Here is a 26,226-nt window from a genome sequence, read left to right as displayed (position 1 = left end):
TGGGGTTAAGTAGTTGCATGCGTATGTGATTAAGTTGTTGCATGGACTTTCAATAAAATATAATATAAACAAGGGGTAAAGTAGTTGCATGGGTATGAGGTTAAGTAGTTGCATGGACTTTCAATAAAATATAATATAAACAAGATGGTAAAGTAGTTGCATGGAAATGGGGTTAAGTAGTTGCATGGCCCGTTAATAAAATATAATATCTAACCTTCAAAACGTAATTGCATGAGAAGATAGAAAGCAGTTGCATGACCCGTTAATAAAATATAATATCTAACCTTCAAAACGTAATTGCATGAGGAGATAGAAAGCAGTTGCATGGTTGTCTGTCACACATTTGCATGCGATACATGTTGCATGGGACTATCCTTGCAACAAGTTTGACGAATTTAAAAACATCATTTCTGTTGCATGGACTGCCTTTACCATGCAATAAACTAGTAATACGCATGCAATAAACTCATATTCTAGTAGTACATCTTTCTCTCCCTAGCTCTCCTTCTCTCAATCACCTGTTTGTAGTACTCTTTAGTTACCAAATGGGTGCAAGAAACACATATCAAATCTTAGTTTTTCTCTCATGTATCATCCTATTTGGTGTAATGTCAACCACTTCTCTTGAAGTAGGTTACTACACTAAGTGTGATAAACCTTGTCCACAAGCAGAACTAATAATGAAAGCTGTAGTCCACAAGTATATTGCAATGGATCCGGGCTTCGGTGCCGGCGTCATCAGAATGTTCTTCCATGATTGCTTTGTTAGGGTATCTTTCTTAAATTCTTACACTTAACTTTAATTTATATATCGTCTTAACGACCTACTCTATGTTTAGTTTTATTTTTCTTGATTATTAATGGAAATTACATGTTCCATTTTGTTTATTTGGAGCATTCTTATATCTTAATTCATTGAAATGATTTTTCTTGATTTTCTTTTTCAAGTTTCAACAACTTACCAATATACCTTCTTACCATGTAAAACTAGTAGGACCTATATAGTTAGTACATTCGTTACTCCTAAAATCATTCAATTTTCTGTGCTAATCAATTATAGGGTTGTGATGCTTCCATCCTACTCGACCCATCGCCACTAAACCCGAACCCTGAGAAGTTATCCGTCGTGAACAATCCCAGTCTCCGTCGCTTCGAAGTGATCGACGAGGCAAAAGAAACTCTGGAACGCGTCTGTCCCAATATTGTCTCATGTGCAGATATCATCGCCTTTGTAGCACGAGATGCGTCTTATTTCCTGGGAAGGATCTCTTATGAAATCCCTTCAGGAAGGCTCGACGGAAGGGAGTCCATTGCAGATGAGGTCTTGAAGTCGGTTCCCACTCCCTTTCACAATCTCACCGTAATAAATGCAATATTTGCAGCCCAGGGGCTCTCTGCAGATGATATGGTCGCACTTTCCGGGGCTTACTCAATCGGCCGCTCTCACTGCTCATCCGTCACAGCCCGCCTCTGTCACACCCCAAATCCACGGGGGTCTGACAGCCTGCCGCGTGTATAAATCAAGCGGCACATATACACGCAAGGCAGTGGATCTTTTATATGCATTGCCAATATCCTCATCTGCTGCGTCCGTGTAATGAACCTGAAAATAATCGGGAGGGTGGGGGTGAGAATAAATTCTCAGTGCGAATTTGCCACATTTGAATTATTGGACTTGCAATCAAACTCTATATTCAAAAATGAAACCCAAACCAATAACAGTTCAAACAGATATATATTCGTAAACATAAATAACAGAATGCCAATGCACGACAACAGTTAAATCAACCTGCAACACAGTTTACGGAATTTCCAAGATGAATTTCAAACACAACATATACTTTGGCTTAACTCGATTCATAACTCAGTTCATTAGGGCTTGTAGCAATTACAGATGTTCTTTCGAGCTGAACCTTTATCAAACCCACATCTGTAGGGTTACTGACACCTACAGATGGCCAACCGCTGGACCCTTTTATCTGACACCCATCTGCAACCGCTTGGCTTAACAGTTTATTAAGGTCTGGTTCAAATCATGTAAAGAAAATCCACTTTAGAATCGTTTCCAATATTCGTCATATTCAATCGACCGTTCAAATGCATTAACACGTAGGAAAATGCTACCGAGCCATAGACGTTACACAAGTCACCCACGATTTCTAATCACATCTCATAACATAATCACCCTCCCTCGTCCCAACCGGTACTGGGAATATCGAGGGCCGTTCACCTAAGGCCATTTAGGATCCTGGGAATCCAAGTCAGCATACAGCCCGACTTGGCAAATTAATTGGATCCAAGTGCTTAACTTCGTAAATCCATTCACACACATATCAATTCCACTCGTGGTGACTTTAAATCAAAATCAGATCACAATAGATCGACATAACCTATAACCATACCAGTATGCAAATCATTCAATTCAGATCAATTCGAGTTTAATTTGATTGGGCTATGCAAATGCTCTACGCAATTCAGTGATGCAATCAATGATATTCAACATGACAAACGAAAACACAGTTTAATTCCTGAAAATAAAGTATCAAACAAGTCCAAGAATCCCGCACCTTACTATGACGAGCGTACCGCTTAATTTAAAGATCAGGCGTCTCGAATTGCCTCGCGAAATCTGGCTCGACTGAGCCTACACCTATATTATACGATTACTTGGTTTAGTTCGGTTACATTCTCAAAACTTAAATTCCAAAAGTCGTCTTTCAATTCGTCAATTCTTTTATACCTTTCGGCTCATTTATAATCATTTTAATTCAAGTCCAATTCCAAATTTACATATACACATCATGTCATATTCATTTCAATATTTCAAGGCTTATGAAATTACAAGCCCAATTCACCTTACTTATCCAATTAAACACTCAAAGGCCCAATTTACGGATCAATTATTTATTTCCAATTCAATTTAATTAAAGACCCATAATTTAGTAAAGGTTTAAGCCTCCTATTTAAAATTTACAATTCATTTCAAGTTCATTATAACTATTTTCACTTTCAAATCTCATGTATAAAATTCTCATGCATGTCTTACATTTTAATCCCATGGCCTACTTATTTAATTTATTTACATTTTTGGTCCCCGTCAAGTCAAGGTCTGGTACATAACAATTCAGCACCATTTACCGGGAAAATCAACAACCCGAGCAAAGGTGTAATTAACTACAATTCCCTTTAATTAATACAAATCACTTCCTACAATTAATCATTTCTTACATTTTAGCCCCTTTAATTTATACTAATCACTTCCTACAATTAATCCTTTCTTACATTTTAGCCCCTTTAATTTATACAAATCACTTCCTACAATTAATCATTTCTTACATTTTAGCCCCTTTAATTTATACAAATCACTTCCTACAACATTAATCAATTCATCCAGGCACAATTCAAGAAGTTTATAATTTAATTTAAAAATTAACCGAAAGAGATGATGTCAAAGGAGAACGGTCGATTTCGAGGGTTTCGTCTCGCTCCGCCTTGCAACCGTCTCACTTGAGCACGAGCAAGCACCATAGCAACCTCACGAAAACACCCGCAAGCAATAATGGCAAACCCCCAATTTCTAGGGTTTCGGATTCTCACGAAATCAATGGCAACCGGTGCAAAAGAGAGGGAGATAAAGTGGAAGAGGAGGTCCATGGGTTAGAGAGAGAAGAGATGAAGGTTTTCGTGGTGGTGGCGGGGATCAGCGAGCGAGGAGGAGGGGGGCGCGAAGGGGCAGGGGAGGCGGGAAAAGAGGGAGAGGGGCGGGGCTTGGGGTTTCCCAAACTGAGAAGGAGAGAGAGGAGAGGGTGGGGCGGTCGGGTGGGTTCGCCGGCGACGGGAGAGGGGAGGGGGCGGAGCCCCTCTGGTTTTGGCGGAACAGAGAGGGAAGGGGACGGGGGGGGGGCTCTGTCTCACGGGTAGGGAGGGAGAGGAGAGAAAGAGAGGAGAGGGGGTTTTATTAATTGGCTGCTTTGAGATTCGTGCTAGATGGAATCCAATGGTCCAATTAATTCCAGAATTTCAATATAATCTCATTTAATTGGTTTAAAATCTGTTTCTACTATAATTTCGAATCGAAGTTTCGTAAAATTTTGCAATTAATTTCGTATGAATATTTTGTACTTTTATTACTCTATTCTAATATTCAAATCATTTGGTATTAATTGTACATCTCTATTTATATATATTATTTAATTAAACTTCTATAATTCATTAATAAACAAGATTTATCAATTTCATTATTTATGTGTACAAATAATTCGTATTGTTATATTTTAAATCTAGATTTCAACTAGGTCATTTACTTACACGAGTCAATTTATTTCCTTTTCTAAAATTCCATGAACTTGTAACAAATTTTCTAAGTTATGAATTTACCAAATAGTTATAATTTATCTATAGTGCTATATTTTATTTTATGTTTAAACTCTAAATTTTAATGTACATAATTTTATGATTTATTTATATTTCCAAATTTTAGTTTCGTTTTAGTTAATTAAACTTTTTATTTAAGCCAAATGATTGATTTATCAATTTAAATCATGTTTTAAATTTCGGAATGTAACAGCCTCTACCCAACCATCGACCCCACCATGGATCAAGGCTTTGGTTCTTTTCTAAGAACCATGTGCCCACAAAATGCAAACGACGACGGTGTTGTACCGCAGGATTTTGTGACACCAAAGGAACTGGATAACCAGTATTACCATAATGTCGCAGATGTCAAGGGACTCTTTTTCTCAGGCTGGAGCCTCGTGACAAGCGGCGAGACACTGAATCTTCTACATGACTTCCGAACTATACCTGAGCTCTTTGAGGCAAAATTCGGGGAGTCGATGGTGAAAATGGGTAACATTGGTGGGACAATGGGTGAAATCAGAAAGACATGCCGTGTTGTCAATTACAATTACTAAAGAGAGTGTTGTGAATTTTAGCAGAAGTACAAGACACAAAGAGTTATGGATTTTGTATTGTATTTGATATTGGTATTTTCTTTTTCTTTTTTTTATATTATGATATTACAATCTGTCTCATGTGAGGTATTTATAATCTTTGAACCTATGTTGCATGGATACGAATACGGGTGTCGTATCAGATACGATACGAATATGGAGATACGGCAATTTTCAAAAATCAAGGATACGATACGTCTATTATATATATTATTATATTAATTATATTATTAATTTAAACTTGTATTAGGTATAACAAATTCGAGAGTATACAATAAATACATTAGTTACTAGATATGAACAACAAAATTCAACTAGGCAGTGGTTAAGTACTATGTTTGTCGGACCAAAGCACCCAAGTTCGATCCCTGGTGCTAGCAATACATTTTGGCGCGGTCCATGCGCGGTTCACGGTGCATAGATTTGGGCGGTGCATGCGCGGTGAACAGCTTCTACACTAGAAAATTGTTTGGATCTGCGAAATCAGCATATCCCGACTGTATCCACGCGTGTCGGAGTCGTATCGCTGCAAGTCAACACGTATCAGAGACCGTATCATGAGAGTAAGTATACGCCAGATGGCGTATCGGACACGTATCGAGTCCGTATCGGAGTAACATAGCTTTGAACTTACTGTACTGTTGGTATTGATATAACGGTAACATCATTAAATAGACATATTACTTTTTCTATTTACAATTCTATCCTTTAACTATTTTTATTCTCAACACTCCCCCTCAAGCTAGGATTATAGATATCGATTAATCCTAGCTTGTTTGTTATTTCTTGAAACGTCTTCGGAATGAGACCCACTACTACAAAAAATATTTTTGCCATCGCTCCTCTACCATCGGATGTGCTTCCACACAGATGGTGTATGTCATGAATGGCAGCGCGGTAATTATGTTGAACTTTTTACCAGTCTGTTCTGGATAACAAACCAATGGGGTTGATGGACCCCCTCCTTTTCCATTGTTTAAATTTCACGAACAGCTAGTATTGAGTGTCTCTCCAACATCAGTTTGGCTAAAAGGCCGATGACACTGAGGGGGTTACCTTTACCATCCCTTGTGTACATGATCCGTTGGTGTCAGATTGATCAACACTGTCTGGCATCCTTACTGAACCGATGTTGTATTTTTGATTGACAGCTATGATAATTAAATAATTAGAATATTGGTCATGCAGGTACATCAATTTAACTGATGGTGTTACTACTGCAAAAAACACATTTAATTACTATATATATCCCATTTAATCATTATAAGGAAATAATTATTTAATAACATACATAATCCCAAATCAATAATATCTAATTAAGGATCATTAACCATATCAATTGAAAATTTTTTGTTATATTTTTTTAACAGAAAAGTTCATAATTAATCATAATTAACCAAGAGAGTAATATATATATATATATATATATATATATATATATAGGAATATGCTAGCATGCTATGCATAGCATAGAACCCCTCCATGCAACGGCTTGGATTTCGAGTTTTTAAAATCTTAATGGTCGATCCGAACCGTTCATCTTGTTCTCCATATTAATATGTGTTTGGAGACCAAATTTTACATTTTTTGGAATTTTTTTACTATTTCTTTAGATTTATTGAAAATCGCTGTTTTCAGCAAATCTGGACCATAAAAAACAGTAATTTTCAATAAATCTAAAGAAATAGTAAATAAATTCCAAAAAATGTAAAATTTGGTCTCCAAACACATATTAATATGGAGAACAAGATGAACGGTTCGGATCGACCGTTAGGATTTTTAAAACTCAAAATCCGAGCCGTTGCATGGAGGTGTTCTATGCTATGCATAGCATGCTAGCATATTCCTATATATATATATATATATATATAGAGGAGGGTTCCAATGCCTCATTTTTTATACCTGATCATACCTCATATTTTATATCTTCATTTTCTTCATATTCAAAGTCTAAATTGTCGATCCGAACCGTTCAACATAATATCCATACTAAAATATGGTTAGGGATGAAATTTTATAATTTTTGAAATTTTTTTACTATTTTTTAAGATGGGTAGAAAATCGCTGTTTTTTAAATGGTTCAAAAACAGTGATTTTGTACCTATCTTAAAAAATAGCAAAAAAATTCCAAAAAATATAAAATTTCATCTCCATGCATATTTTAGTATAAATATTTTGTTGAATGGTTCGGATCGATAATTTGGACTTTGAAAACGAAAATATAAAATATGAGGTATGATGAGGTATGAAAAAAATGAGGCATTGGAACCCTCCTCATATATATATATATATATATATATATATATATATATATATATATATATATATATAGTAAGGCTATGCTACTTCGCGAATTAAATATGTTGTTTTAATTCGTGCTCATATATCTAGTTTCGAAGTCTAAATAGCCGATCCAAATCGTTAGATTTTAATCTATATTAAAATGTGCTTGGAGACAAAATTTTACATTTTTTGGAATTTTTTTACTATTTATTAAAATGGTTTGAAAATCTCTATTTTTTAATGGTGCAGAATTTTAATCATAATAACTAAGAGAGTAACATATATATATATATATATATATATAGAGAGAGAGAGAGAGAGAGATGGGCTACGGTGAGTTGTGAAGTAAAGCGACTATTTTACTTCACGCTCATATTTTGCGATTTTAAAGTTCAAAATGTCGATCCGAACCGTTCATCTTGTTCTCCATATTGAAATGTGCTTGAAGACCAAATTTTACATTTTTTGGAATTTTTTTACTATTTATTAAGTAATTTTGAAAGTCGCTGATCTGATGGTCCAGAAAATTTTACTATTTTTTATTGTTCACAGCAAAACAACAATTTTCAAAAATGCTTAATAAATAGTAAAAAAATTCCAAAAAATATAAAATTTGGTCTCTAAGCACATTTCAATATGGGTTAAACATCTAACGATTCGAATCGGTCGTTTGGACTTTCAAAATAAAAATACGGGGTGAAGTTGAAACGTGTTTTACTGTGCAACTCACCGTAGCCCATCTATATATATATATATAGGCTGTTGCTAATTTGCTGTCGGCAGCATTTCTGCCGGCGATGCTGCCGCCCATTTTTCTGTTTTTTGATGTCCAAACAACAAATCCAAACCGTTAGATGTTTAATCTATATTATAATCTACTTGGAGACCAAATTTTACATTTTTTGGAAATTTTTTTACTATATATTAAGCTGGTTTGAAAACCGCTGATTTCAGTAAATTTCTGTAGCATTGAAATCAGCGGTTTTGAAGCCAGCTTAATATTTAGTAAAAAAATTCCAAAAAATGTAAAATTTGGTCTCCAAGTAGATTATAATATAGATTAAACATCTAACGGTTTGGATTTGTTGTTTGGACATCACAAAACAGAAAAATGGGCGGCAGCACCGCAGTCAGAAATGCTGTCGGCAGCAAATTAGCCACAGCCTATATATATATATATAGAGAGAGAGAGAGAGATGGGCTTGGGTGATACGCGGAGTATACGCGTTTGGTGCTCCATGGTACATTTTAGCCATTTTGAAATCCAAACAACCGATCCAAACCGCTCAACACGATCTCCATATTGAAATGTGCTTGGAGACGAAATTTTACATTTTTTGAAATTTTTTACTATTTATTAAGCCACTTTGGAAATCGCTGATCTGGTGGTCCAGAAATTTTACTGTTCACCCGGATTTTCAGATTTTCAAACTGGCTTAATAAATAGTAAAAAAATTTCAAAAAATGTAAAATTTGGTCTCCAAGCACATTTCAATATGGAGATCACATCTAACGGTTCGGATTGGTTGTTTGGACTTTCAAAATAAAAATATGGCGTGAAGTACAAACGCGTGGTGCTCCGCGTCTCACCCAAGTCCATCTATATATATATATAGGACTTGGCTACGGTGCTATGGGTAGCTAAGAGGCCTCCCGTGCTACGGCTCAATATTCGACTTTTCAAAATCCTAACGGTCGATCCGAACCGTTCATCATATATATATATATATATATATACATATATATATATATATATATATAGGATTTGGCTAATTTTTTGGAAATTTTTTACTATTTTTTTAGATTTATTGAAAATCGCTGTTTTTCAGACAAATCTGGACCATAAAAACAGCGATATTCAATAAATCTAAAAAAATAGTAAAAAATTTTCAAAAAATGTAAAATTTGGTCTCCAAACACATATTAATATGGAGAACAAGATGAACGGTTCGGATCGACCGTTAGGATTTTGAAAAGTCAAATATTGAGCCGTAGCACGGGAGGCCTCTTAGCTACCCATAGCACCGTAGCCAAGTCCTATATATATATATATATATATATATATGAGTAAGGCTACAATGTTATGGGTTGCATATAGGGCCTCTATTCAACAGCTCAAAATTCAAGTTTTTAAAATTCTAACGGTCGATCCGAACCGTTCAACATGATCTTCATATGAATATGTACTTGCAAACCAAATTTTATATTTTTTAGAACTTTTTTACTATTTTTTTAGATAGGTACAAAATCACTTGATCTAAAAGATTCTGCACCATTCAGATATTTGATTTTCTACCTATTTAAAAAATAGTAAAAAAAATTCTAAAAAATGTAAAATTTTGTTTGCAAGTACATATTTATATGGAGATCATGTTGAACGGTTCAGATCGACCGTTAGGATTTTAAAAACTCGAATATTGAGCCATTGCATAGAGGCCCTCAATGCAACCCATAACACCGTAGTCTTACTCTCTCTCTCTCTATATATATATATATATGAGTACGGCTAACGCTCTTCCTCTAGCATATGGGCCGAAATGCTTCCGGTGGAAATTTGAAATTTCAAAATCCAAAAAGTCGATCTGAACCGTTCATCTTCTTCTCCATATTAATATCTGCTTGGAGACCAAATTTTACATTTTTCTGAAATTTTTTACTATTTATTAAGCCACTTTGAAAATTGCTGATCCAACGGTGGCTTACCAAACAGCAAAAATCAGAAGCTACCGTTGGATCAGCGATTTTCAAAATGGCTTAATAAATAGTAAAAAATTTCAGAAAAATGTAAAATTTGGTCTCCAAGCAAATATTAATATGGAGAAGAAGATGAACGGTTCAGATCGACTTTTTGGATTTTGAAATTTCAAATTTCCACCGGAAGCATTTCGGCCCATATGCTAGAGGAAGCACATTAGCCGTACTCATATATATATATATATATATATATATAGAGTGACTAATATGCATTCGGTAGCATATCGGCATATCATACGGTCCAAATTTGAAATTTGAAATTCCAAAAAGTCGATCTGAACCGTTCATCTTGTTCTCCATATTAATATGTGCTTGGAGACCAAATTTTACATTTTTCTGAATTTTTTTACTATTTATTAAGCCACTTTGAAAATTGTTGATCCAACGGTGGCTTAACAAAACAATAAAATTAGCAGGCACCGTCATTTTATGCACGTGTAAAAAATTATGACATTTCAATTTTATTTTGATTGTCATCAAGAGCTTGTAAAAAAAGCATTAATGTGGATGATTTCTAGACGTTGATTTTTGAACGTATTGATTCACATTAAAACAAAATTAAAATGTGATAATATTTTATAAGCACATAGAGAAAATAACATAGATCACATCTAACGGTTTTATTTTGACTTTTAAGTTTTAATTTTGAGTAATTAAAGTTTTAAAAAATGGAGGTATGGTGGAGGCACAAAAAATGGAGGCATTTGAACCCTCCTCATTCAACACTGTTTTTTTTATGTACCACCCTAATAAATCAGAATTAAATCAATACCACCCGTTAATTCCGAATTCAGATTCCGCCACGTTCGCACACTGGATCTGCGAACGGGTCGCTACCCGTTCGCGCAATGGATATGCAGACTGACCCGTTCCCGACGACTCGTGCGCGTAACTGATCTGCGGACGGACCCCTGCGCGTAATAGAGGTGCGGACAGACCCGTTCGCAGTGTTGAATTGCGCACGTGACACGTTTTCCCTATATAGAGATCAGATCAGTTCTGACTTGCAACTCCACTCTCATTCTTCACCAAAACTGCTGCATAGGTACGTTTTTTTACCTTTTCATCCTTTTTTTTAAAAAAATTATTTTTTGTAGTTTTTTTAATTTAGTTATTTTGTATTATTAGGTTTATTCAACCAATTATGATTGGAATTGCTTGTTATTTTGATGGTGAAGTATTACAAGGACCAAATGGCGCTTATTATAGCCACCAAGTGCCGAAAATGTTCAATATCCGGCTTGGTTTGGATTTTAGAGGTTTAAATAGGGAAGTGTACCAACAACTCGGTATTGACCACCGTAATTATGAACTGATAATTACCGCAAGAATCAATATTGGCCAAGGCAATCAAACCTGGTTCCAACAGCTAACGGTACAAGACGATAGCAGTTGGGAGTTATATGTCCAAATGACAATGAATATGACTTTCAAGTTCCTAGAGTTATATGTTGTAGCCAACCCCAGACAAAACTCTAGACATAACTCCAGAAAGAATAGTAGACAATTGTTGCAGTTGACTCAGGGTTTGGGGCTCGAGGAATCTGTAACGGGTCCTAGACGGGCCCCATCTGTAGCGGGTCCTAGTCGGGCCCCATCTGTAGAGGATCCTAGTCGGGCCCCATGTGTAGCGGGCCCTAGTGGGGTCCAATCTGACAGGGGTCGATCTCAGATTCCATCCTCGTCCTCTAGCCGAGTCCAATCTGAAAGGGAGCGATGTGAAACCCCTGAACGGCTTTATTATGCTGACAATACGGACGATGATCCTGAAGAAATGAAGGCAGAGGATAATTGGGATGATAATGGGGACGGTGGGGTATCAGATCACAGTGATGAGGATACTGGTATTCCTGTGCTTGGTAGACGGAAGTGGCCTATAGTGGATCGTGGGGAAAGACATCCGTTTGAGCAATTTCATGACACATCAGGGTTTGGAGAGGCCGATAGCTCTTTTTTTGCGACTTGTGAGGTATGTTTGTTAATTTATATTTAATTTTAATTTAATTATTAAAATGTTGTTATTAAATTGATGTTGTTTAATTTTTGTTGTTTCTTTTGTACAATAAAAGGGAGAAAGACATGAATTGTCTGAGGGGATGACATATGACAACAAGGATAAGATGAAAGATACAATTAACCACTGGCACATCAAACAAAATAGGGAGATTAAAAATACACACAGCGATACCACCAGGTTGAGGTACAAGTGTGTTAGCGCCCGGTGCAGGTGGGCGTTGGTTGCGAGGGCTACAGGCTTTGGTAATACTTGGGCCATCACGAAGAATGTGGCTAAGCACACATGTCACGCATCGGCATCCAGGTTAGATCATGCATAGTTGACGTCCGCTATGGTCGCCAACTGTATAAAATTGTCATTGAAAAAAAATGCTGATATTTCTATCCGGGCAGTCGCTGACTTATGCGCTGAAAGGTACGAGGGCATCGTTCCAAAGTACAACAAATTATGGCGTGGTAGAGAGTTAGCAATTGCTCGGGCCTTTGGTAGTTAGGAGGGGTCTTACGGGCTGATTGTCCCTTTGTTGGAGGCAATAAAAAGGTCAAATCCGGGAACCCAATATAAAATTGTTTTAAAGCCAACCACTAAGCCAGGGTATCGTTTTTTCATGAGAGCAGCATGGGCATGCAGACCATGTATTGCCGCAGTCGGTCACCTCAGACCCGTCATCAGTATCGATGCTTGTTTCTTGTCTGGCAGATACAAGGGTAAGCTGTTAATTGTAACCGGATATGATGCAGAGAATCAGTTAATCCCGTTAGCATTTGGACTGGTAGAGAACGAGGATTTTGAGAATTGGGGATGGTTCATGAAGTGGGTGCGGGAGTTTGTAATTGGGCGAAATAGATACATGTGTGTGGTATCTGACCGACACAAGGGCATAAAAAAGGTGTTTATTCAAGATGATTTGGGTTGGTGTGAGGAGAAAGCAGAGTGTGCTCACCGCTACTGCTCTCAACATGTGTTTGAGAATTTTGGAAAGCACACTAAGGATAAGGTAGCTTCCACTTTTTTCAAGGTTATGGTTAAAAAGAAGAAGAGAAGAAGATTGCAAGAAGGACTTGATGCAATCGGGAGGCGAAATCCTGCTTGGTATGAGTCTGCGACAATGGGGGTCAGCTGTGAGACATGCCACAGACCCAAACTCTTCAACACGGGAGCGTATCGCTCGTCGTAGAGGATACTCATCTGATTGTTCCGCGTATTCGTCAAGGTATGAGTCTGCATTCAATTTCAAAACAAACAAACATATAACTTACCTATTTTTATCTAAATGAAAATGAAAATTATTTGCATTTATCAAAACAAAAACTTACATATGCGTTTTTGATTTTGTGCTCCTCGAATTTATACCAGCAAAGAGGACTGATACTATCTTTCGTCATATTTGGAAATACGTGACGAGCCAGTGATAAATCTAACTGTAAATCATCTTGCGTCCGATTTTGATTGGTACCACTGGTTGACGCCATACTAATAACAAATTTAACAATTTTATCAATTTTGACCTCTATTGATAATTTCAAATAGTACAAATCTAACAATAATACAAATATCTATGGTAATTCAATAATATATCACCATTCTTGAATGAATCGGTAAAAAATCTTACAATCTACGCTAATTCAGAAAAAAAAAATTCTGAATTGGTGCATTTATACTCTATTTTGGTCTAAATACAACATTTCTAAATTTGTCGATTTGTAAATTGGTACATTTCTAAATAGGTACATTTCTAAATTCTAAATATAATTTCTAAATTCTACATACAATCACAATTCTAAATTGATTTAAATACACAAATATTTTGGTACCCAACTAAACTACTATTTTAGTGTAATTTACAATATACTACTATTTAATAAAAAATATACACAAATAATAGTATATCGTAAATTACACAAATATTTACAAATAAATCACAATATACTATTTTGATCTAATTAACACAAATATTTACAAAACTACAAAAAAAAATTTGATCTAATTTACAATATACAACTATTTTGGTACCTAACTAAAATGTCAGATCTAATTTACAAATAGATCACAATATACTATTTTGGTACCTAACTATTTTGGTATCTAACTATTTTGGAGGAAACATGCCACTATATACAACTATTTTGGTTTTTACAAGTCATTCACTGTCAGATCTACCTAAAACAAGTCATTATTATTTTACCTAACTAAAACTAAACTAATTAAATTATTTAACAAAATTAAACTAATAAAAAAAATTACCTTTTTAATGTAGACGCGACGGTGCGGAGACAGGGACAGGACATCTGTACAAACCACTGCGAAGGGGTATATATCCGGATCCGCCACGTACGCAGATCTATAGTGCGAACGGGTCGTCGGAAGCGGGTCACGTCGGGAGCGGGTCACGTCGGGAACGGGTCAGGTCGGGAACGGGTCCGTCCTCAGATCAGTTACGCGCACGGGTCGTCGGGAACGGGTCAGTCGGGAACGGGTCAGTCCGCATATCCATTGCGCGAACGGGTAGTGACCCGTTCGCAGATCCAGTGTGCGAACGTGGCGGAATCTGAATTCGGAATTAACGGGTGGTATTGATTTAATTCTGATTTATTAGGGTGGTACATAAAAAAAAAAAGGCATTCAACATATGTATATATTATAAAACATCCAAATTAATTAGAGGTTCTAATCCACCCAAATTTCTCTCCTCCCATTTGCTCCTAATCATTAACCGTACATTTCATTTAAGAGGAACGGTGCAGATTGCCTCAGTGGTAAAAAAATTAATTTCCTTTCCTGGCATGCTCCCTTCCTTTCTGTCCTCTCCAGTGAAAGAAAATGGCGCACCCCTCTCCCCCCTCGGTTTCGTTCTTTCTCTTTGCCACCTCCGATTGAAACTCTCTTCTCCCCTCCGACCATCCAGCGCTTCGGACCCCACCTGTCGCTTCCTCTTCGCTTCTTGCAAAACTATCCTGACGGCCCAGATCCATGCTCCTCGCTTGACCTCCGCTTCAGCTTTCGTGCCAGTCTACTCTCTCCGTCTCTCCGGCGACCTGATCACACTCCAATGATTTTGAGGTAAAGATTGAATTACTCATTTTGGAGCCTCCCTATTTTTTTTGAGTAGAAATATGGGTCTAGCCCGTATTTGATTAATATAAAGCGGTTGTTACACTGAATATGTAACTTACATTTGATAAAAGAAAATAACAATGCTCAAGAGTAATGAGCTTTGACTAAAATTAAACGCAATGGAAATGACTAGCCTAAAAGAAAGATGCAAAAATTGCCGTAATAAATGAAGAACAGAAAGAAAATTTTAAAGTAAAAAATGCAGAAAGGTCCTCTATGTCAGGTTGAATGTCTCCCAGCTATGTTATTCCCCTTCCTGACACATTAGAGCCTTGGTTTCCATAAAAATTGAGTTGCCATTTAATTTCTTCCATGAGATCCTGGATGCTTTTGTTTGAGTCTGCGAAGCATCTTGCGCATCGTTCCCTCCACACTATAAATTGCATAATTATTACTGCCGATTTTTGCGCTTTGCTCATGGTACCAGTCTTGGTACGGTCTGTTATCTTCATTGTCAGAGCTTGCGGCCAACCCTGCCCTGGCTTGTGTGCCCTTAATTGCTCGTATAGTTTCCTGGTATAAGTGCATTCCTCGAATAGATGTTTTCCTGTCTCTGCCGCCGACCTGCATAGGAGCCTCCCTATTTTTATTCATACTAAAAGTTATTTGAGATAAAACTTCAACAATCCCAATTCAACTGTGAAAATTATTTGAGGTAAAACCTCAACTTCCTGTTACTCCTTTGAGTTATGTTTTTAATTGAAGCAATGAAATAGCATATGAAGTAGTGTTTATTTTGGAATGTGGTTGGAATTAAAAACCTTTTTCCTGGTAAATAATAGTGCTAAGTAAGATCTCAATATTTGTTAACAGGTAACTAAAATAATGGCAAAGAATGCATCAGTTGATCTCAATCGTTTCAGACAGTCTGACTTGTCTTTTTATAAAGAGAAATTGGCTACGTGGATCCTTGCTTTTGTTACATGGAAATGTGCACAAAGACCTATTCTATATGCATCATTTATCTGGTAATTTTCAGAATTTTTATCTTAGTCTGGTAGAAGGTTTTCTAAGTGACAGTTAGAGTGACAAGTGATACACATGCAACTAACAGCAGAAGAAAAAAAAGCAAACTGAAAATATGAACTTTAAAAATTGATTAAAAATAGTAGAAAAATCCAATTAATGTGAAATTTGGGTCTAAACTGGTTGGTTTTTAGTGTTCTACAAGGCTATGATCTTGAATTGGCCTGAGACACTATCTAGTTTATCTAATTTGTAAGTTCTGTTCAGAAGGGTATTTTTTTTATGTTTTTCTTGCCAGTCAAGATCACATGTGTCTTTCCTTGCATTCAATGCTGGTCACTCTTGTTCACTATGTTTATTTAGCATCTCTACATTGTTTGATCCTGGTTTTATGCAGTTTAGTCCCTGACCTTCTATTTATCTATTTATTTTTGACAAAAATCAAGTTTAAGAAGCATCTTTTTGTTTAAAACTTCATACGTTGCTCTCTCATTTGAACTGATCCAATGATTCAGTTATGTTCTTTCTAGGGTCATGGCAACGTCAGTACACCAACGCTTTCGGTAATTTTCGTTCTTTGAAGTAATACAATGGTGCCTATCAATTGGATTGAGATGCAGTGCCCAGTTATAGGACAAATAGAGTTGAAGAAGGTTGCTAAGATTGAAATCTGCTTCATTGGGAAGGACAAATAGATGCAGTGCGCATATGATATGTTAATTTGACTAAGGGCTCTTGTATGTAATGTTTAATTGCGGGGGTTTAAATTGACTGATATGCAAGTGTGTGATTTTGTAAAGCTATATATAATAGGCCATATGTAAGGGTTCCCTTTTGTAAAACTGATACATATGGAGAGCAATATTTATAAATTGTGTGAATGTTGAGCTTTTATGATGATTTATGCCGTGTATGGTTCAAGTAAATGGACTCCAAAACAGACTAAAATAAAATACATTGTACTACCGAATGAGAGTGCAGTTACAAGAATTAATTGAACCATTATAATGTATTGAATGTTTGTGTTTTCTTGAAACTAGCAAATTACATTTTAAAGCAAGCAACAAACCAGCAAATTACATTTTATTTTATTGAAGCAAATTATATGATCTTTAAGAGTTACACAGTAGTTCAAATATAAGATCGAATATAAGATCTGAAATTTATGTAAGTCTGAAAATTTAACTGAAAGGTTACAGAATAGTCCAAAAACTAGCAACTTTAAAAGTTACACAAGGTAGACCACTTTGATTCACAAGTTAACCACAATTAGACTATGATAACTTTGTCTTTCTCATTGATGTCTTCATGTTTTTTTTCTTTTCCTTAGCAAGATGTTGTAAGCGCTGCAATTAAACACAAGTGGTAACAATTATGAGTATATTTAATGTTTAATGTTCAATTTTCTGTTTCAAACTCTTCAAGTGATGCAAACTTCATGCCTTTTCATAGAACAAGATCATTACCACTCTTCTTATTATTTGTATTATCTTCGCTAGAAAAATCTATCTCCATCTCGATCTCATCATTCATAGAATCACCATTCTAATATAAACAATGTTTAATGAGAACTTGAACGACATAATATTGTAACACAAAAAGAATTATGAACTATAGGTAAATTAAAGCGCTCCTTGGACCATATATAGGTAAAGCAGGTTACTAAATTCAAATTTTAAGCATGTAGCTTCTTTATCTTTAAGATCAATTCATAAGAAAATGACTACTATTTAGAGCAATTAGTAATATTGAAACTATAAGAAATTATAAGAAACATGAATACTATATATTATTCGCCTCATTTTGGAAAGTTTCAAGCTAGTAAAAAAAATGAATACCCAGGGAATACAAAATCTGACAACAGAAAATCTTAGTCAAAATCTGAAATTAGCTTATCCCTGTACAATAATAAGAACAATTTCAAGCCAGACCTAACAAATAACAACCAATTAATGCGAGTACCTAATTTGTACAGTTATATTACTTTCTTGAAATTATATGTAAATAGGACCCTCTTGTACATCTCATTGACAGAATCAATACGGTATGAGTTTTCAAGGCTATTAATCAAGAAAAGAACAATATCTGACAAGATTAAGTATCTTTATCAATGCTTGAATAGCAAATTTAAAGAAAGTAGCTTAAAAGAATCTTTGTTTTTATATATGTAGAGTTGACTTGATCTCAATAAAATTAATTAAGAAAATTAGTTAGGTTAAATTAAGCGTTCAAAAGACATTTCTTGAACCTTCCACATACATTATTTTATGTCAAAACAGATTATTTCAATGAATTAAAGAGCCAACATTTATTGCCTTGATTTAGGGATGACATGCCAATCAATAAGATATTCATATCTACTCAATGTTGTATGAACCAATTGATTAAAGCCCTCTATCAAAGAGCAATTAATTAGCAACTTAGCATTAAATATCCTATTCAAAATACCTATATACAATGAGCTGCTTGTGAAATGCTCCCCAATTTGATAACTATATTATTGGATTTAAGTTACGCAGAATTGACAGTTCAACAATTGAATTTGATCAATGACTATGACCTAGGAAAGTCAAAAGATACATACTCTAAATGGATTAATTATTTGTTAACAATTTTTAATTATTTGTTAAGTTAATATATTATTAATGGATTAATGGATTCCATCCCTTCTGATGTAGTTAACATATTGTATCGTTATACCAACAAAAACAAGTTAGGTAGTTTGCCTAATAATATATAGCATTATTGATGAAATCTTTTTATTTCATTAATTAATATTCATTTTTTTTTACTTTTGCTGCACATTTATTATATGCATAACTTAATTAATTATGTAGAGACCCTTATTTATCCATAATACTAATAAATTAACAACAATTACAATATTGTGATGAATATATTTATGAATGTCATTCATTTTGTAACTCTTAATATTGATCCTCAATTTATTTTTCCACTATGCTACTACTATTGGAATTTGTTTCACATTTTTTTATTGTAATTAATTTAAATGGTTTTTCATTCAAAATTTGTGACCTATAAGAATGGTTTTATAACCTTGTATATATTGTACACATGAGAAATATATGAATAAGAGAACTGCAGACATCTATTGGGCTAAAACAACTAGATCTATTAACGGATTCATGAATTCAACACAATAAACTAGATCTGTTAACGAATTCCCTACCAATAGAGACCAACTTGATAAAAGAAATACCAATACTTATCAATGTAACAAGTGTTCAAATAACAAAATTCAGACTTCAGGACAATAAACCCCAATACATCCTAACATAACATCACAATTGTATAAAAAAATTTATCTTAACCGTTTAAAATTCAGTGAATTAAATTAGAATCATTGGTAGATCAAGATACTTACGTGCTTAATATAAGAGAAAGATAAAGAAGGTTCAAATACTTTCATTTTTTGTCTCTCCTTTTTTAAAGTTTTAATAACTATATTAATATATCGTTGTTGGTTGAAGGATAACTTGTTTTTATAATTGGACCCAACAACTTTGTCTAATATAGGTTATCTTCAACCTTACTTCAAAAAAATAAGATACACAGTCTACGAATTTGCTTTGAATATTTAATTTTTAAAAGGCAGTAGCAAGCCGCAATTAGCTGAGTCGATCCAGTCAATTTATTCTTAAAATTCTGCATTTGCCATTGTTTTGGTGTTTCTAACTTCATCAGAACTCAACTCTAAAATATATCAGAGTGATATCAAATGATAAATTCGAATCGTTGAAACCCGTGTACCTTACGAGTGACTACATGCAAAAAAAAAAAAATTGTATAGAGTCAAATGATCAAAAAATATTCAAAAAATAAATACATAAAAATTATTTAATAGACCTAATTTTGACCGCTTGACTTTCTACTAAATTTAATTAAGAAGTTTTTTTTTTTTTTTTTACATGTAGGCGCATCACTCGTAAGATAGATGAGTTTGAACAGTTCGAATTTGTTATTTAAAATCAATCCGATAAGTTTTAGAGTTGAGTTCACATAGGAGCTTGATGAACTTATCCATACGCGTCTTGTGCTTGCCACAATTTTCATCCATCATCAATTGAGGAATAGTTCTAGAATAAAGTCAAAATTAAGGTATCTATCGAAGATGTGTTATATATGTTCATAATCCATGCATGTTACTACAGCGAATAAATTTAAGTTGCATCATCCACAGATTAATTCAAACATAATTGCAGTTAACAAAACAATGATTTGTTTATCATTCATGCATGTCTGTAATTCAAACACAAGAATATGTTGTTTTATCTGCAAGGATAAAAAAAATTTAACAATGTTGGTATCTTCGTAAATACTCTCAACTTTACAACAATTTGGCATTAATTTTGCATTGATATACTTAATTTGATTGAATTAATGCTCTATATATAATAGCACAGACTATATATATCAACATACAAAAATATATACAACCAATGTAAGTTATAATAAATATACATCTACGTTATTAAAAAGAGTATTTAGAGAAAGGGCTACAATTCCTACAAATTAATATATATAGCTAGTAAACAATTGCAGGCTTGTGGAGTTGTTTATACAACTGTCATACAGGGACAGAAAGCAACAAAGCAACGGTGCAATATCAAAATCCAAAATTGCAAAACAAGACCAAGCCTAAAATAATAATAATAATAATAATAAAAACCATTAATTCTCTTGGGCTACTGTACATGTATGCTTTCCTATATATAGGCAGTCTTATTATCCACTCTAATGCACCAAAACAAAAACTTAAATACATAAAAAGTAGACACATCTTTCTCTCCCTAGCTAGCTCTCTTTCTCTCAATCACCAAATGGGTGCAAGAAACACATATCAAATCTTAGCTTTTCTCCCATGTATCCTCCTATTTGGTGTAATGTCAACCACTTCTCTTGAAGTTGGTTACTACACCAAGTGTGCTAAAACTTGTCCACAAGCAGAAATAATAGTGAAAGCTGTAGTCCATAAGTATATTGCAATGGATCCGGGCTTCGGTGCCGGCGTCATTAGAATGTTCTTCCATGATTGCTTTGTTAGGGTATCTATCTTACTTATTCTTCACTTAACGTACGTACTTTTATATTATTATTAAGTTCTTAACTACCTACTCTACATGTGTTTAGTTTTGTTTCTTAATTATTAATGCAACTAATTAAATGTTTCATTTTGTTTACTTGGAGCATTCTTTTACAATAGTTCATTGAAATGATTTTTCTTGAAATTTTTCACGTTTCAACATTGAACTTACCAGTAATACCTTCTTATTATGTTGCCATGTAAAAGTAATAGGATCTTGTTTGAAAATTATTTATTCCTTAATCATACAGTTAATAGGATCTTGTTTGAAAATTATTTATTCCTTATTATATGTTACAATTAATAGGGCTGTGATGCTTCCGTCCTACTAGACCCATCGCCACAAAACCCGAACCCTGAGAAGTTGTCCGTCGTGAACAATCCCAGCCTCCGTGGCTTCGAAGTGATCGATGAGGCGAAAGAAACTCTAGAACGTGTCTGTCCCGGTGTAGTCTCATGTGCAGATATCATCGCTTTTGCAGCACGAGACGCGTCTTATTTTCTGGGAGGAATCTCTTATGAAATCCCTTCGGGAAGGCTCGACGGAAGGGTGTCCATTGCAGATGAGGTCTTGAAGTCGCTTCCCGCTCCCTTTCACAATCTCACAGTTGTAAAGGCACTTTTTGCAGCCCAAGGGCTCTCTACAGATGACGTGGTCACACTTTCTGGGGCTCACTCAATCGGCCGCTCTCACTGCTCCTCCTTCACGACCCGCCTCTACCCAACCATCGACCCCACCATGGATCAAGGCTTTGGTTCTTTTCTGAGAACCAAGTGCCCACAAAATGCAAACGATGACGGTGTTGTACCACAGGATTTTGTGACACCAACGAAGCTGGATAACCAATATTACCAGAATGTTGCAGATCTCAAGGGACTCTTTTTCTCAGACTGGAGCCTCCTGACAAGCGGCGAGACGCTGAACCTTCTAAATGACTTCCGGACTAAACCTGAGCTCTTTGCAGCAAAATTCGGGGAGTCGATGGTGAAAATGGGTAACATTGGTGGGACCCAGGGTGAGATCAGAAAGACATGCCGTGCTGTGAATTACAATTACTAGAGAGAGTGTGCATTGCCAATGTGTGCTTGATTTATTTTATGTGTTCTTTTCTAATATATTTTCATGTATCCCGATGTGTTGCATTAATTAAGTTTAATCATCATTAAGCTGATGTATCATTTCACAGTCACGTTAATCATGAATTTATTGTGACATAAAAGTTGGTGTTATTTTTTGATAATTCATTGTCGATTATGTACTTGAGGCTAAGTTGAATTGAAATTTATGAAATTTTTACTATTTTTTCAGAAATTTTTTTAAATTACAACTTTTCATTAAATAAAAAAATATTCAACCGAGCAATGATTTTCAAAAATTCTGAAAAAATAGTAAAAAAATGAAAAATTTGGTCTCCAAACACATTTTAAAACGAAGAACATGTTTGAAGGTTTGAATCGAATATTTGAACTTTAAAAATAAAAATATGAGCGGGAAGTAAAATATACTCTTTAATTTCCAAATTATGCATTTTAGCTCATATGTATTAATGCAGAGGAGGGATCAATTTACAACAATTTTTGAGTTACAACAAGTTATCATAACCATTTTCTACATTTTCAAAGTCAAAATCGTCAATCCAAACCGTTAGATGTGATCTCTACAATAAAATGTGCTTGGAGACCAAATTTTACATTTTTTGGATTGCTTTACTATTTATTAAGATGGGTACAAAAACTAGTCAAATTCAAACCATTTAATTTTGTAATGTGATCTTTATATTGAAATGTTTTACTATCAAATTCAGACTATTTATTAAGATGAATACAAAAACTAGTCCAAATCATCGATCTGAACTGTTAGATGTGATCTCTATATTGAAATGTGCTTGGAGACCAAATTTTACATTTTTCTGAATTTATTTACTATTTATTAAGCCACTTTGAAAATCGTTGATCCAACGGTGGCTTAACAAAACAGTAAAATCAAAAGCCACCGTTGGATCAACGATTTTCAAAGTGGCTTAATAAATAGTAAAAAAAAAATCAGAAAAATATAAAATTTGGTCTCCAAGTACATTTCAATATAGAGATCAAATCTAATGGTTCAGATTGACTTTTTGGATTTTGAAAATGAAAAAATGACTTATAAGCATATACCCTCATATGCTTGTGTAAGTAGAGTAGCCGACTTTGTGCAGCCACCGTTGGATCAACAATTTTGTAAAATACTTAATAAATAGTAAAAAAATTCAGAAAAATGTAAAATTTGGTCTCCAAGCAGATATTAATATGGAGAAGAAGATGAACGGTTCGGATCGACCGTTTGGATTTTGAAATTTCAAATTTGGACCGTGTGTATTTCAGCTCATATGCTACCGAAAGCACATTAGCCCATCTCTCTCTCTCTCTCTCTCTCTATATATATATATATAGGAATATGCTAGCATGCTATGCATAGCATAGAACCCATCCATGCAACGCCTTGGATTTTGACTTTTCAAAATCCTAACGGTCGATCTGAACCGTTCATCTTGTTCTCCATATTAATATATGTTTGGGGACCAAATTTTACATTTTTTGAAATTTTTTTACTATTTCTTTAGATTTATTGAAAATCGTTATTTTTTTATGATCCAGATTTGCTAAAAACAGCGATTTTCAATAAATCTAAAGAAATAGTAAAACAATTTCAAAAAATGTAAAATTTGGTCCCCAAACATATATTAATATGGAGAACAAGATGAACGGTTCGGATCGACCGTTAGGATTTTGAAAAGTCAAAATCCAGGGCATTGCATGGAGGGGCTCTATGCTATGCATAGCATGCTAGCATATTCCATATATATATAGAGACAGAGATAGGCTAATGTGCTTTCGGTAGCATATGGGCTGAAATACACACGGTCCAAATTTGAAATTTCAAAATCCAAACGGTCGATCCGAACCGTTCATCTTGTTCTCCATATTAATATGTGCTTGGAGACCAAATTTTATATTTTTCTGAATTTTTTTACTATTTATTAAGTATTTTACAAAATTGTTGATCCAACGGTGGCTGCACAAAACAGTAAAACCATTGGATTAGTGATTTTCAAAGTGGCTTAATAAATAGTAAAAAAATTCAGAAAAATGTAAAATTTGGTCTCCAAGCAGATATTAATATGGAGAATAAGATAAACGGTTCGGACCGACCGTTTGGATTTTGAAATTTAAAATTTGGACCGTGTCTATTTCGGTCCATATGCTACCGAAAGCACATTAGCATATACATATACATATATATTAGTTACTCAAGTCATGACTTAAAGTTCAATTTTTCCATAACTTTTTTAATATTTAATTTAGTACCATATATTTCGATTTTACGCCTTAACTAATTTTTAGAATTAAATGTGTTAATGTTTTAGTAATTAAGTACAATGTTTAGGACAATAAAAAATAACTAATAGTTTTGAAGTTTTTATATGATTCAGACTTCTCATAAAATGTTAAATATGTATGTGTAATTTAGTGGTTAGAATTTCACTTTGTGATGTGCAGACTTGAATTTAAATTCTAGTATCACATATTATACATTTTACGTTATGTTGAGTACATGTAAACATACCAAACTATTATATGTACAATATAAAATGTACTTATATAATATAAAAGGATCTTTGTATTTTATGTAGAATGAGTTGACTTGATCTCAATAAAATTAATTAAGCAAATTAGTTAGGTGAAATTGAGAGTTCAAAAGACACAGCATACCTTCCACATCCATTATTTTATGTCAAACAGAATATTTCAATGAATTACATTGCCGACCTTTATTGCGTTGATTTAGGGATGACATGCCAATCAATAAGATATTCATATCTACCCAAATGCTGTATGAACCAATTGATTAAATCTCTCTATCAGAGAGCAATTAAATTAGCAATTTAGCATTAATTCGTATTCAAAATACCTATATACAATGAGTAAATGCTCCCCAATTTGTTAAATATATTATTGGATCTTACTTACGCAGAATTGACAGTTCAACAATTGAATTTGATCAATGACTATCACCTATGAACGTCAAAAGATACATACTCTAAATATTTTTTTTTCCTGAATTATTGTTACTTTAGGAACGACGTCGACAATGCGGATAACTGGATATATAACCAATTTAGATGTAAATCATTTCAACAAAATTATATGTATTTTTTAAAAACAATTTTTGTTTCTATGTACGCATGGAGGAATGCATGTGTGTTTTTATGTATAATATATAGTATGAATTACGAGTAGATTTTGGGTGTTTTTATCGGATTGACTTCAAATGACAAATTTAAACTGTTAAAATTATTCTATCTTATGAGCACTGTTGTAAAATGTGGCTGCATGAATATGCTTATGCAGTGGTCTTCCACATATAAAATATCATGCAGTCAATTTCATGCAGTTTTGAATATACGGGCACATATACGATCCATGCGGACTTGAAAAAAGCCTAAAAATTATTTTGCGATGGAGAAGATTAGAATCTATAACCTTTATAATATTATAAAGAGCAAAAACTACAAGACTAAACAAGTCTTTAGATATAAATTAATTTTATTTTACCTATATTTTTTTAACAAAGCATAATAAAACCGCATATGTACTTCCGCATACAAATCTGTATATGCGGTCGCATATTGCATATGCGGTATGCAGTGACCTTCCGCATGCATGAACAAAATCGCATTTTACGACACTGCTTATGAGTGATGCATCTGAATGCAAAAAAAAAAAAACACTTTAAATTAATTGTGTATAGAGTCAAGTGGTCAAAAGACATCCAAAAAAATGAATGCATTGAAATTAATTTATAAACCTTCTAATTTTGACCACATGACTTTATACTAAATTAATCTGAAACTTTAAAATTTTCAGATATAGATGTATCACTCATAAAGTAGAAGAATTTCAACGGTTTAGATTCATTATTTGAAATCAATCTGATAGTTTTTAGAATTAATTTCTCAAAAAAACTTGGTGAACTTAGAAACCCTAGTTCTACT

At 34.2% G+C, this 26,226-nt stretch overlaps 4 protein-coding genes and 1 long non-coding RNA gene across 5 annotated transcripts in view; all 5 read left to right on the top strand.

Annotated features, from left to right (window-relative positions):
- The first annotated feature begins 487 nt into the window (after nt 1-487).
- LOC144563645 (peroxidase 2-like) lies at nt 488-5,024 on the top strand. Its single transcript, XM_078313126.1, has 4 exons — nt 488-770; nt 1,061-1,472; nt 3,443-3,656; nt 4,568-5,024. The coding sequence occupies exons 1-4, from the start codon at nt 546-548 to the stop codon at nt 4,911-4,913; spliced, it is 1,197 nt and encodes a 398-aa protein (XP_078169252.1). The 5' UTR covers nt 488-545; the 3' UTR covers nt 4,914-5,024.
- Nucleotides 5,025-11,214: 6,190 nt separating this feature from the next.
- On the top strand, nt 11,215-12,375 carry LOC144563644 (uncharacterized). The gene is made up of 2 exons (XM_078313125.1): nt 11,215-11,958; nt 12,059-12,375. Exons 1-2 carry the CDS (start codon nt 11,215-11,217, stop codon nt 12,323-12,325), a joined length of 1,011 nt encoding a protein of 336 aa, XP_078169251.1. The 3' UTR covers nt 12,326-12,375.
- Nucleotides 12,376-14,782: 2,407 nt separating this feature from the next.
- Nucleotides 14,783-16,961, top strand: LOC144563507 (uncharacterized). The gene is made up of 3 exons (XR_013514370.1): nt 14,783-15,066; nt 15,934-16,088; nt 16,617-16,961. It is a non-coding gene; the product is annotated as an uncharacterized LOC144563507 (long non-coding RNA).
- Nucleotides 16,962-20,854: 3,893 nt separating this feature from the next.
- Nucleotides 20,855-22,425, top strand: LOC144563444 (peroxidase 2-like). Its single transcript, XM_078312918.1, has 2 exons — nt 20,855-21,152; nt 21,498-22,425. The coding sequence occupies exons 1-2, from the start codon at nt 20,928-20,930 to the stop codon at nt 22,248-22,250; spliced, it is 978 nt and encodes a 325-aa protein (XP_078169044.1). The 5' UTR covers nt 20,855-20,927; the 3' UTR covers nt 22,251-22,425.
- LOC144563442 (peroxidase 2-like) overlaps nt 20,859-26,226 on the top strand; it is a 34,162-nt gene continuing 28,794 nt past the window's right edge. Inside the window, exon 1 of the mRNA XM_078312916.1 lies at nt 20,859-20,903. The gene's annotated coding sequence lies outside the window, so the exon portion shown is untranslated. The remainder of the gene's footprint in view (nt 20,904-26,226) is intronic.

The sequence above is a fragment of the Carex rostrata genome, chromosome 12 (assembly GCF_964058835.1).
Source record: "Carex rostrata chromosome 12, lpCarRost1.2, whole genome shotgun sequence".
Taxonomy (NCBI): domain Eukaryota; kingdom Viridiplantae; phylum Streptophyta; class Magnoliopsida; order Poales; family Cyperaceae; genus Carex; species Carex rostrata.
The sequence above is the reverse complement of the archived record's forward strand: the minus strand, read 5'-3'. Positions and strand labels throughout refer to the sequence as shown.

Bases quoted from the DNA above. Each gene is read 5' to 3' on its own strand.
- LOC144563645 (XM_078313126.1), top strand. From the start codon at position 546: ATGGGTGCAAGAAACACATATCAAATCTTAGTTTTTCTCTCATGTATC. The intron at 771-1,060 runs GTATCTTTCTTA...AATCAATTATAG, and splicing joins TCCATGATTGCTTTGTTAGG to GGTTGTGATGCTTCCATCCT. The intron at 1,473-3,442 runs GTCACACCCCAA...TAACCGAAAGAG, and splicing joins ATCCGTCACAGCCCGCCTCT to ATGATGTCAAAGGAGAACGG.
- LOC144563444 (XM_078312918.1), top strand. From the start codon at position 20,928: ATGGGTGCAAGAAACACATATCAAATCTTAGCTTTTCTCCCATGTATC. The intron at 21,153-21,497 runs GTATCTATCTTA...TACAATTAATAG, and splicing joins TCCATGATTGCTTTGTTAGG to GGCTGTGATGCTTCCGTCCT.
- LOC144563644 (XM_078313125.1), top strand. From the start codon at position 11,215: ATGTTCAATATCCGGCTTGGTTTGGATTTTAGAGGTTTAAATAGGGAA. The intron at 11,959-12,058 runs GTATGTTTGTTA...GTACAATAAAAG, and splicing joins CTTTTTTTGCGACTTGTGAG to GGAGAAAGACATGAATTGTC.